Source organism: Colobus angolensis, unplaced genomic scaffold, assembly GCF_000951035.1.
Source record: "Colobus angolensis palliatus isolate OR3802 unplaced genomic scaffold, Cang.pa_1.0 Scaffold44, whole genome shotgun sequence".
Lineage (NCBI taxonomy): Eukaryota > Metazoa > Chordata > Mammalia > Primates > Cercopithecidae > Colobus > Colobus angolensis.
In genome coordinates, this window is record NW_012117821.1 from 3276470 (window position 1) to 3289576 (window position 13107).

At 54.7% G+C, this 13107-nt stretch overlaps 1 protein-coding gene across 1 annotated transcript; it reads left to right on the plus strand.

Annotated features, from left to right (window-relative positions):
• Window positions 1-3725: 3725 nt before the first annotated feature.
• On the plus strand, window positions 3726-9256 carry LOC105522818 (putative uncharacterized protein FLJ46204; the record flags this gene model as incomplete). Its single annotated transcript, XM_011957419.1, is given in 5 exon segments — window positions 3726-3743; window positions 3746-3772; window positions 4179-4290; window positions 8178-8327; window positions 9213-9256. Coding segments are annotated over 5 exon segments (351 nt in total), but the record flags the coding sequence as incomplete, so codon positions are not given.
• Between the last annotated feature and the right edge of the window lie 3851 nt (window positions 9257-13107).

Consider the following 13107-nt stretch of genomic DNA (forward strand, 5'->3'; position numbering starts at 1 on the left):
GACCCAGTTCTTGGAGAGAGTGCATTAGGGGACAGAGGCAACTCCCACAACACGCTTCATCTCCACATGCTTGCTAGCCCAAGCCAAGTCTGCTCCCCATTGCTCTCCTCGATGCCCCGGCCATGCCTCCCCTCCCAGTTGCCCTCCTTAGGGCCAGCCGTGGAGCTGGGTGCCAGTAGAGGCTGAGAACCAGTGTGTGTGGTTTTAAGAGAATGAGTTCATAGGATGAGAGGAGGAGAGGGAACCCATTAAATCTCCAGCCTGAACTGGAAAAGAAGAGAGGAAAAATAAATCCCGCCCCTAAGGCAGGAGATTCTGCCTGGCCCCTCGGAAGCTGCCGGCATCTGCCAGGGAGCGGGCTCTGAGGGGTCCTCACAGAACTGCCCTAACGGAAAAGCAAAGCGTGGATGCTGCAGGGGACGTCCCCGCCACCTCCCAAGTCACACCTCCGTCCCGGGGGTTTCTGAGGCTGACAGCTGCAGATTGAGGATGCAGCTGAAAGGGGGAGATGCTGAGCTGGTTGCAGCTCCCAGCCTGGTAGCCCCAGAGCCCTGCACGAGCTGCTGAACCTTTGAAGGGTCAATCCTTCATCTGCAAAATGGAATCATTAATCACGATCACGATAACGATAACAATACCTCCTGCAGGAGTGTAGTAGTTAATTTCATTTATCAACTTGACGGGGCCACGCGGCGCCCGGATATTTGGCCAAGCATTGTTCTGGGTGTGTGTGTCTGAGAGTATCCTGGATGAGGTTCGCATAGGAACCTGTAGCAGTTTTCCCCTCCCCAACGTGGGCAGGCCTCTCTGATTTGTTGAGGGTCTGAATAGAACAAAGAAGCTAGGCGAGAGGGAATGGATTCTCTGCCTGCCTTTGAGTGGGGTTGTTGGTCTTCCTGATGTAAGGCAGGTCAACCCCAAGATTGGGGCTTAGCCTGGGAGGGTTCTTGGTTTTGCCCAGGAAAGAATTCAAGGGTGAGTCGGCGGCGTCAGCAACTTCTGTTGAAGCTGAGGTGCTGCTCTTTGCTCAGCAGGGCTCCCACACAGGCAGTGTGTCCAGAGCAGCCACTCAGAGGCCACTCTGCCATCATATTTATACTAATTTTAATTATGTGCAAATTAAACATGTCTAGAAATAGGCCACAATTTCTGAGTGTTGGCATGGCAATAGTAAAATAGTAAATAGTAAAAAAAGACATGGCACAGCGGCGGGTGGGTCTGATGGAGAGGTGCTTTGGCTCCATCCCTGTTTTAGCTAGTCCTCAATTAGGTCTGATGTCCAAGCCTCACCTCCTGAGTCGAGTCCCACTTCCTCCCTCATTCTGCCCTTGGACATGGATCAGACTGCATGCTACTGGCTTCCTGGTTCTCCAGGTTGCCGACCGCAGATCTTGACTTCCTAAACTCCAAAACTAGGAGAACCAATTCCTTATGATAGGTTTCTCTCTAAATATACGCTGTTGCCTCTGATTCTCTGGATAACACTGAGACATCCAAGGAGCTTGGTTGCTAATGAAAGGACAGGGTGTCGGGCCAGCCTCAGCAGTGGGTCGAGCAGGTGAGCCAGCTGGCAGGAGCAGTGACTGCTGAAACTCCCGGCTGCCCTTCCCTTCACTGGTTGTGCAATGATGGCCAGTTGTGGGATCCGCCTGAGTCTCAGGCAGCTTAGCGGCAAGATAGGCATCATAGATGCTTCCAGGGATGTGCTGAAGGTTAAATGCCACAGTACAGGGGGTCAGCAAACCGTGGTCCATAGGCCACATCAGTCTGGTTTTGTAAATAAAGTTTTATTGGCACACAGCTGCATCCATTCGTTCACTTAGCACCTATGGACTCTTTTGTACTACCATGGAAGTTGAGTAGCTATGACCAAACTCTATGTCCTGCAAAGCCGAAAATATTTACCATGTGGCGTTTTTTTTTTTTTTTTTTTTTTAGATGGAGTCTCGCCCTAGAGGCTAGAGGGCAATGGTGCGATTTCAGCTCACTGCAACCTCCGCCTCCCAGGTTCAAGGGATTCTCCCACCTCAGCTTCCTGAGTAGCTGGGATTACAGGCACCCAGCCTCATGTCTGGCTAATTTTTGTATTTTTGTAGAGATGTGATTTCACCATGTTGCCCAGGCTGGTCTTGAACTCCTAACCTCAGGTGATCCACCTGCCTCGGTCTCCCAAAGCACTGGCATTACAGGTGTGAACCACCATGCCTGGTCCCGTGTGGCCTTTTATGAGCAAGTTCACCACCCCCTCCCAGGTATCCTGGGCTATGTGGGGGCCACATCTGAAGTGTTCCATGAACAGGAGCTGGCTTTGCTGCAGTTGTGGTTATTGGCTCTGGCCTCCCAGCAGTGGCAGGTTCCCCACCTCTCAGAAGGTCTCCCTTAGGCTCTGCACACAGGGATTTCCATGGCCACCAAGGTAGGGGCCCTGGCTCCTTCCCGTCCTGCTGGCCCTGGTGCCTCTCAGTGGTGGCTGCGCCACCCTGCCCTGGTTTCTGCTCCCATTGGGCTGCCCGCCTGCCTGGCAGAGGTGTTCCCTGTTAATGAAAGTGGCTGCTGGTAATGAAAGCACTAGCGGATAATGAGCCAGCTAATGAGAGCTAATGGAATGAGCCGTCTCAAAGAATTAACCTTTCAAAGGGGGTTTGAAAGTCAGAAAAACCCCTCAGAACCCCGAAAGCAGGAGTGCAGCTGCTGAAATGACAGACCCAGCAGGAGCTGGAGGTGTGAGGGCAGTCACTGAAACTGTGGCTCACAAGTGGGCGGCTCCCTGTGCACTCCGTGGTCCCACTCTGGGCCACAGCTGCTCCCGGAAGCAGCACTATATGTGTGGAGAGTTCTCTGCCGGGTACTGTCTGATTTATTTTCCCAATTTCAGTTCTGTCCCATGCAGAAAGCTGTGGGATCCCACCGTACAGGTGGTGAGATTTGAATACACATCAGTCTGACCCCAGAACTCATGTTCTCCCCAGCGCTGCTCCCCTTTCCCTTCTCAGGACAGACCCCAAGACAGGTGAGGCTGCTGACTGCCCTGGTACTCTCAGTTGGGACCACCGCTCTGGGGCCCTGCTCTGGCAGCACTGGTCAAACATGCTGCTCACCCAGCCTTCCTCCAGGGCCTGTCTCTCCTGCTGCCTCTCTCCTGGGCATCAGGGCCAAGCACATTTCCACAGCATTGTCTGCAACAAGAACTAACTGTGGGAGCTGGGGCAGCCTCTGTAAGGAAGGGGAAGCACTTCCTACACGTGTAGAGAAGAACCTTCTCTCTCTGTCTCTCTCACATGTGCACATACACATGCATATACTTGCACGCACATCTGTCCACACAGGCGAGCACACATGCATGCACATGTATTCACACAGGCACATGCACACACAGGCACAGGCATACACATCTGCACACATGCACAAGCACACATGCACACCCGTGCACTTGCACAGACACACATGCACACACATGCACAGGCACGTGTACACACATCCACACATATGCATGCCTATGCACTCAGACACATGCACATACATATCCACTAACATCCACACACATGCACACACACACGCACACACATGCACTCACACATGGGCACACATGCACAAATACTTCTACAAGCACATAGACACACATGCACACACACATCCACACACATGCACTCACACTTGGACTCACATGCATACACACATCCACACACATGCACTCACACATGAACACACATATACACACACATCCACACACATGCGCTCACACATGGACACATGCACACACATCCACACACGTGCTCACACATGGACACACATGTACACACACATCCACACACATGCACGCACACATAGACACACACATCCACACACATGTGCTCACACATGGACACACACATCCACCTACCTGCACTCACACATGGGCACACAACCACACTTCCACACACATGTGCTCACTCATGGACACACACACACCCACACACACACCTGCGCTCACACATGGGCACACATGCACACACACATCCACACACATGTGCTCACACATGGGCACACAACCACACTTCCACGCACATGTGCTCACTCATGGACACACACACACCCACACACACACCTGCGCTCACACATGGGCACACATGCACACACACATCCACACACATGTGCTCACACATGGGCACACAACCACACTTCCACGCACATGTGCTCACTCATGGACACACACACACACCCCCACACACACCTGCACTCACACATGGACACACATGCACATACTCATCCACACACATGCACTCACACGTGGTCACACATGGACAAACACTTGTATGTACATGTATATTCTCATGTGCACACACATGCACACTCACACATGCACACACAGATGCAGAGCCTGTCAGCTCCTCATTGCCTTGGACCTCCCTGCTCTGTGTTTGGGTCTCTCCTCTGTCTCTGCTGACTGAAAGTACATAGCAGTGATTGTTTTCCTGACTGAACAGGACTCCTGGAGAGATCACCTATCCAAGGCCACTGTGCGAAGGATCCAGAAGTGGCCCCAGCTCTCAAAACTGAGTCTGAGCAGGGCCTGCCCCACTGCCTCATCCAGAACCATCTTCCTTCCTTCTGCACTCAGCTCAGATGTTACCCCCAGGACCTTCTTCCCCTTGCGGCTGGTGTTGGGTTTGCTATCCCCCCCTTGTCCCTGTGGTGCTCTGGACCCTAGAGGATCTAGTCTTCATTTCGAACCCCCCGACCCCAACTCGGGGCACTTCTCTTTCTCGCCCTCGTACGAAACACACTGGTTCCCATGGCAGCCTTTGTGCCTGCTGTTCCCAGATCTGCACACACCTGGCTGTTCCCTTTCTTCGATTCAACTCTAGCGGCTGAAATCAATCCCTGCGAGTATGTGGGTTTATGTTTCTTGTCTGTACCTGGGCCTGAGTCTGTGGGGCGGCCACTGCCACACACAGCAGCTGGGGTGGCTCAGAAACAGGACCTTTCCCACTGACCTGGAGGCCAGGCATCCAGGGTCAACCCACCGGCAGACAGTGTCTGGTGAGGATCCATTCTTGGCTCAGACGTGGCTTCTTCTCCATGCCCTGCCCTGGCGGAAGGGGCATGGCAGCTCCCTAGGCCATCTTTGATGAGGGCACGGATCCCCCCAGGGAGCTCATCCTCGAACTGGATCCCCTCCCAGTCCCACCACACTGGTGCTTAGGTCTCGACGTATGGATTTCAGGCGGCACAGACATCTGTCCACTGCTGCCCTGCTTGCCATGAGCTCCAGGGCAACAGGGACTCTGTCTTGCTCCACCTGGCACCTGGCACTGGTGGGTGCTCAGGAAACAGTCCTGACCGAGTTGTAGGGAGCGCTGGAAGTCAAGATCACCAAGGGGAGGGCTTCCTGGTGCATAAGCCTGGCCCTCCCTGTGAGAAGGGGGGCTTTGGACAAGGGGATTCTTCCTGTGTAGTGAGGGTCAAGGTAGAGGCGGGCACCGGCTTACATGGTAGGCTGCTCCCACTGCGGGAAAGAGACGCTTCCTGTGGGAACAGGCCCGGCATTCTCTACACGAAGTGTGCTTGGGACTGTTGGAATTTTGATAAAAAATAAAACCCTCAGAATGGCGTGAACCCGGGAGGCGGAGCTTGCAGTGAGCCGAGATCGCGCCACTGCACTCCAGCCTGGGCGACAGAGCGAGACTCCGTTTCAAAAAGCAAAAACAAAAACAAAAACAAAAACAACAACAGCAACAACAACAAAAAACAAAAAATAAACCCTTCCGTAGGTTATTTTCTGATGGAGGCTCTGCAGGCACCTCTGAAACACGCTCGGACGCGGAGTGTCAGGGCCCTTCCCTGGGCTGAAGGTGTCGGGAGCTGATTGATTGGAATGAAAAATGGAACAAGGGGAGGCCCCTGACTGAGAAATTCTCCTGATAAGCATTTCAAGGCCTCCGCAAATTGATTTTAGATACCGAGTTCCCTGATCAAGTGGAAATTTACAGTCTTGCTGCTGAAATTCCTCCTCTGGTCTGTCATCCACTCAACAGATGGTACTTCTTCAGGCTACCTTTAATAGCCCCAGAAATTGAATTAGTAAAAAAAAAAACGGAGAACTCCCATCATATTAAAAGCCATCCGTGGCTTCAGGACTCTGGTAAATCTCCGTCCACAGAGGCAATCTTATATGAAAAAGATTTGGAAATGAGGCTTTTGCTGAAAAATGCAAATGTGGACCTGTTTCCACCCTTGGGGCCAAGCCCGGGAGGCCAGGGCTGTGGCTGGCAGCACTCTGGACCGGGGCTGCTGCGGTGGCAGCTGGGAGAGTGGGGTCCTCTGCCTCCCATGGTCAATCCCAACAGGACTGGCTTGCCTTCTCCCAGCCGTGAGGATGGAGTGCTGGGTAGGCAAAGGTGGTCCAGTCGCCCGTCCTGTGCGGGTCTCGCCAGTTACACCAGCCTGCAGGGGAAGCACAGGGCCTGACCACCTTCCTGCAGCCACACTGTGGCAGACACAATAAAGGGTAGGCATGGATATTTCCCAGTGAGAGGGACAAGGAAGTGGGGCTCCAGCTCTGTCCTGTGTGTGCCTGCTCAACTGTACAAGATAGGGGTACACCCTCACCTGAGTGTCCTGAACCCTGAACCCCCGCCTCTTCCGCTGCCCAGGGAGTTCACCCACTTGGGGACCAGTGGGCAGGGCTCATGACAAGCTGGGACCACGTGGGCCAGAACTCCTCAACGCCAAGGCCTCTTCCCCGGCCTTCCTCCTTCTTCCTGTCATCACATTGGACACGGTGACCTCAGATGGCTGCAGTTGATGGTGACGCCACCACCGGTTGACGTCTGGTCACAGATTCACGTCAAGCCATCTGCTGGGCCAAAAACTCTTCCTGTGAAATACGTCCTCGCTCACATTTGCAGCAAGATTGTTTGGACGACAGCAGATCTTACAATGACAAACCTCAGACCCCAGACTTCCCTCCAGCTAACATTCTCGGAAGTATTTCAGGCTGTGTGGGCTGTAAAAGCCAGATTCCAGCACTCTGAAAAACTTCACGTACACCCTTGACGTGGTTTGGATAAGGGTTCAGCCCCCGTATTTCCACTTGGATTATGTCATGCGTTCAGTTTGAAATTCATAAGAATGAAACGTGTGTTCCATGCATAATGGGTTTCACAAAGGTGGTATTTTTCCTCTACAGATAGATTTTTATTTATCACAGATTCCTTTCTGTTTTATGCGCCTAGCTAGTGTGGGATTTCCTAATGATTCATGCTTAAGATTTTCAAACTGGACCGAGAGACCCTCCCTCAAGAACCCCTCCAGAGGCTCCTTTCCTCCCAATAAGCCCAAGTCCACAGGCACACACAACCAAGAGATACGATAGGTCAGTTCTTTTGAGTAAAAATTCGCCGAACGCAAGAGGTCTCCACTGACAACGTCGTCGGGAAGGGGAGACCGTCTCACTCCTTCCTCTGATGAGAGAGGAAGGCTCCCAGGCCCCATTCCAAGCAGACATGACTCACACACTCTGGGAACCCTTGAGGCCCAGACACCCACCCTTTAATCTCAGCTCGCAGCCTCTCCTTAGAGCTCTGGGGCTGCAGACAACTCAATTTCACTTGCACCTTCTTACAGAAACCCTAGGGTAGGCTGCAAAACATCCCTAGGGTTGCTGTGTGGAGCTGTCTCCCCAGGTACATGGTCACAAGGAGTCTTCCTGGCCCCTGGATCCGTGGAAGCCTCTTCGGCTTGCCCCCAAGCCAGCTTCACTGGGGTCAAGCTAGGGGGCCGGCTGTTGACCTCCGGTCATGCTTCCCTACTGGAAGCCGGGCTTCGTTCCTGGGGTTACAGCCATCACGTGCCACTCGTGCGTTATTTGAGACTTAAGAAGAGGTTCAGAGGAGGCTGAACTCAGAATGGCACATTGCCTTGAATTTCTCCCACATCATTTCTGAACACCGCCTATTTCTTCCACGGATGCCTCCCATGCAGCCATGCTGAGAAGACACACAGTTGCAAACCAAGCTCTCTCTTCGCCCACCTCTCCCCCGCCCCACACGCCGTGCTGGAAATTGGCTCCATTCCCCACATGGAAAGTTTTTATTCATTTCTGCCGGAATAATGAAGACAGGTACATTTTTCAGCCGGGCGATGTGGCCTCATTATTTTCCCATCAGTGGAAGCTGCCGACGTGTCTTGTTCCCCAGCGCGCACACACTTCACACCGACGTTCCCTAGCAGCCGCTGTCCACTTGGCTGTCAGGGGGACCAGGTGATTCGGGCCAGTGGTGAAAGCTTTGTTCCCAGCGATATCTCCTTTCCCTGGCCCCCCGGGAAGTCTGTACCCCTGGCTGCCGGTAGCTTATCTTCTCCACTTCCTCTCCCCAGGGACGGCCTCTCTGGCTCCTAAATCCCAGGCGGAAGAGAGCACGAATTAGATAAAGACTCTGGCTCAAGCAGACCCGCATCCAACGCTGGATCCAGGGAGTCCAGGCTGCGGGCCACGCCGTGCTTCTTGGCTTCTCTAAGCCTCAGTCTCCTCATCTGCAAAATGGAAGATGAATCGCTCCCAGGTCATGGGGCCCTCGTGCAGATGAACAGGATCGTGCGTTAGAGCATTTCCAGAGCCTGGGATGCGAGTTGGACTCCCTAGCAAGGATCTGACTCTGTTAGGAGGTTTCGGCCGCACAAAACGTAAAATCCAGCTGTAACCAGCTCAAACAACAATGAGTGCTTATTTCTTCTTCTAACGGAGACACCAGAGGCCCCCAGGTTCCAGGCACAGCATGGTCTGGCCCCTGGCCCTGCTTTCCTGTGGTTCTCTCGGCTCTGTCTTCTCAGCATAGTCTTTGTTTTGCAGCTGGCTGTTCTTATGGTCACAGTATGGTTGCTGGGAGCCACCCCTTGGCTCAGACCCCCTTTCCCATTGAGGAAGAGTAAGCACATCACTTCCTACAATCATCAGTCGTGACCCCTGAGGTTTACTTTGAGGGACCAGCTCTGTGTCAAGACGGGGTGACGCTGGCTCACGCCTCTGTCCCTGCTGTCTGGGGGGAAGGGGAGGGAACACACATTGCCCTCCTTGGTAATTAAGCACCTAGCTCAGTTCTCGACACCACTCACGCCGTAATCCTTGACGTGGTCCCAGCCTGGATTTGCGAGCCATCACTACAATCCTTTCCTCAGCAAATTCCCAGCCTGGTTGTACCCACTCACTGCCTCTGTCCTGCCTGCCCCTGCAGAGGTGAGCGGTGACCTCAACCTGAGTGGCGAATCAGGAGCCTAAAGCTCTGACCACGGCCCGTAGACTTCTTAGGATAACGGGCAATTTTCCTGCTTCTTCACAAACAGAACCATTGATTTCCAAACCCATGGAACCATTCTTGCTCCCGTCTTCTTGGTTGTTCATGATAAACAGAGAACCTTGTGTCCACGTGTGGCCTTTTCCTTCATCCGAAAGTTGCCTTTTCTAAAGAAAGCTATGCATGGGAAAAGATTTTTGCTGAGCGTGAAACCTGCACTTCCAGTTTTCCAATAGGCTCTGAGATGTAAAACTAATAATGCTTACCGGCATGACAAAACCTGGAACCGGCGGGCGCCTTGATCTCCCGCAGCTCCTGCTCCGCTCTGACCCTGCAGGGTAAGTGAATTCCACCAGGTCTTCACTTTTTTTTTTTTTTTTTTTTTTTTTTTGAGACGAAGTCTCGCTCTGTCACCCAGGCTGGAGTGCGGTGGCGGAATCTCAGCTCACTGCAAGCTCCGCCTCCCGGGTTTACACCATTCTCCCGCCTCAGCCTCTCGAGCAGCTGGGACTACAGGAGCCTGCCACCTCGCCCGGCTAGTTTTTTGTATTTTTTAGTAGAGACGGGGTTTCACCGTGTTCACCAGGATGGTCTCGATCTCCTGACCTCGTGATCCGCCCGTCTCGGCCTCCCAAAGTGCTGGGATTACAGGCTTGAGCCACCGCGCCCGGCCTAGGTCTTCACTTATTAAGAAGCATTTCTCCTACACTCCACTGCGCTGGGCTGACATGGGACAGACACTTCTGTCCAGTAGGCACATCTCTCCCTCAGCTTGGGGTGGGGTCAGCCAGAGATCCATCTGGACTCAGCAGGACTGACAGCCACCCTCTGCAGAGTGACTTAGCACAAAACATGCCACCCCCATCCCCCGCATCAGCCCAGACAACCCCTGTTCCTCTGCCTGCGGAGGGAGAGGGGGTCAGCCTGCTCTGGGACACTGAATAAACCCTGCATTGCCTCTGACCCGAGGGTCCCCAGTTTTGTGCAGCGGTGGCTGGGAAGGATGGAGGCTGCTGCCCGACCCATGGACCACCCATGGAGCCCGACCCAGCAACGGGCTCCTTGCAGGTGATGTCATCGGTAGAACCACAGTCACGTGTGGCTGTGAGAACCTCTCAGGGCCCCCATCCGAAACGACCCCGCCCATCACACCCTATCAAGCTCCCTGTTCTGTCCCTTTTGGAGCATCTGCCAGGGCTGAAGCTGCAAAGTTTTTGCTTCCATATTTCTTGAGGTTGACCCCTCTCCCTGCTGCCAATACCCCTCCCGAGTGTGAGCCCCCAGCAGGCAGGCTGCTCGCCCCCAAGATCCCGGCGGCAGGAGGATGAAGACCTGTGAGATCTGAGTCCAGGTTATCTCTGCTCCACGAGGAGTCTGGCAGAGCCACATCCTGGAACAGAGATGACACCTTGCAGAAAGCGTTAGAAACGCCAAGGATGTGGAGTTTGCTAGAGATATCCCCTCCCTTCCACAGGCATTGGCCACCTCAATTCCCCTGCGCCCCTCTCACAGGCATCTGGCTCTTGTGTTTGTCTTTGGATGCTGCTATTTCTGGGGGCTCCGAAGGACCCTGGGCCTGGGCTGCAAGGTGCCCTCCTGCTGGACTGCACAGAGTGGCTGCTTTGCCTCCTGCTGAGAAAAGGTAAAGCCTGCTCCACTCTCCTGTCCACCACGAGTCCTGAAGATCTCCAGGAGCCCTGTAGCAAAGGCAGCCGCTGGCCCTCCAAGTGTGTTCTGGGGAAGTGCTGAGCCCCAACCCCCTTCCACAAGCCAGCCCCATCGTCACGTCTCCAGGAAGGATGTATTGAGACACCCCTAAAGGCCCCACCAGCAGCCTCATGAAAACACTAATTAGCATGTCAGAAAGCTTTCAGCTTGTCAAAGCTGTTAATCCTCTCATTACAACGCCTACCCAGGCAGGCAGGCAGAAATCAGCACCGAGCCTCCAGCATCGGTGAGAGTGACCTCAGGGAGGTGGCCACGAAGTCCCCGGCCAGGGTGCGGGCTTGGCATGGGGACCCAGGGCTTAAGGGTGCATCTATGCACACCCTGTCCTACCCAGAGGGGGCCAGATTCCACCAGGTAACCAGCAAACTGTCAGTGGCGCCTCTCGGCTCTGCACCAGAGAGTCGGCTCCATAGGTCCCGCTTGGGGCTGGGTGGGAAGTTCAGCCGCTGGCTGGGGCGTGAGGTAGGTCACTCCTATGGATGATGGACATGGGGGAGGCCTCTTAAGGACGGCACCTGCCCCGCTGGACGTCGGGTCCCAGTGGCCAAGCTCGCCATAACAGGAGGGGAAAGGGTTCCTCCCTGGGAGGTGAGGGGTGGGAGAGAGGGAAGATTTGCTGAATAATGATCAGCCACAGCCTCTCTCTGGTATCCCATGGTTTTCTGATTCTTTAATTCCAGGGTCGCGCAGCAGGGCAGTGCTGAGCACCAGGAACCAGCACTGGTGCCCTAAGTACCAGGTATCTGGACTGCCGCCTTCCTCGAGCTCCTCACTGGCCATCCACCTGTGTCTATTCCTCCCCTTGGTCCTGGCAGGCTGTGGGGCCCCAGAGACGAGGGCAGCCCAGTCCCAGGTACTTGGAAGGCGAAGAAGCCTGTGATGCATCCTCAGAAAAATGGGAGGCTCAGTCCCCTACGCCTCCCTCCTTAGCCCCCAAATAAATGAGCTGCCTCTCAGCGGTAAGCTGGAGATCTGTCTCCCTCTGAGCCTTGCTGACTGCCATGCTCTTGACACGCGGATCCATCTCCACACCTCCTAAATTTATAGGTAGCTGCAGCACATCCCCTCCCAAGCAAATACATTAGCAATGATGAATACAGGCTCTGGCCTCCAAAACAAATGCCCTGGTGTGTCATTTAAAGCCAGGGTGGTGGAGTCGCAGGCAGAAGCCAGGCCCTCGGAGCTCAGGCTGCACCTCAGGGTCCCCCTACAACTCTGCGACCCGCTGGATGGGCGGCCTTGGGCTTTAGCTTCCCTGGCCAAGTGCTCACGGTTGAGAAAGAAAAAATGACCCACCTGGGCTGCCCAGCGATGTCAGATAACCTTCTCCAGGCTGGCGTCCAAACACAACCAAAGCGTTTCCTGAAATATGCTTCAGGAGTACCGGTCCCCTGGGAAGCTCCGTGGAAAGACGCCCCGTTCTCAGTTAAGTGTTGGAAGTGCTCTCTGCTTCTTCCTGCCCTGGGCAACTCACAGGCCCCCGCAGCCCTGGTCCGCCTGTCCTTGGCCAACCCTGACTGCTCACCACAGCTTGGTGTCGCCCTGTGCGCGATGTGGACGCGCGCGGAGTGGGCAAGCGCCTCTCTCCCTGCACCTCCCCTCGGTGGTCCAACTGGGAAGGAGACGCTGGAGCATCAGAAGGTTCTGATTGAAACCAGTGGCTGAGGATGGGCCAGTCGGTCACGCTAGCCACAGGGTGACAGCGTTTAGAGGCGCCCCACCTCCTCCCGCTGCCCAGGCCTGAGGAATTTGGGGCTGAGGCCTGGCCGCAGGAAGACAACACACCTTCCTGCCTGGGAAGAAGGCAGTCACTCCCCTGCTGAAAACTCTCGAGGCTCCCACCCAGCTACACATCCAGCTCTGACTCTCTCTCCCCATGCAGGCTCCAGGCACACAAGGCCCCTGGCTGCCAAGCTGAGGTGTTTACAAGGTGCCTTCTGTCCGTCATTTCTCCTAGGGCCCGAGGCGATGTCGTGGCATGGGCTGGCAATGGGAGCTCCACACCGTCTGCTGGTGTGAACTCGCCGACTGGTGAGCTTGCCCGGGTGTAGAAGGCTCGGCCGGAATGAGGACCCAGGGCCTGTCCCTACTCCCACCCCCTTCCCCC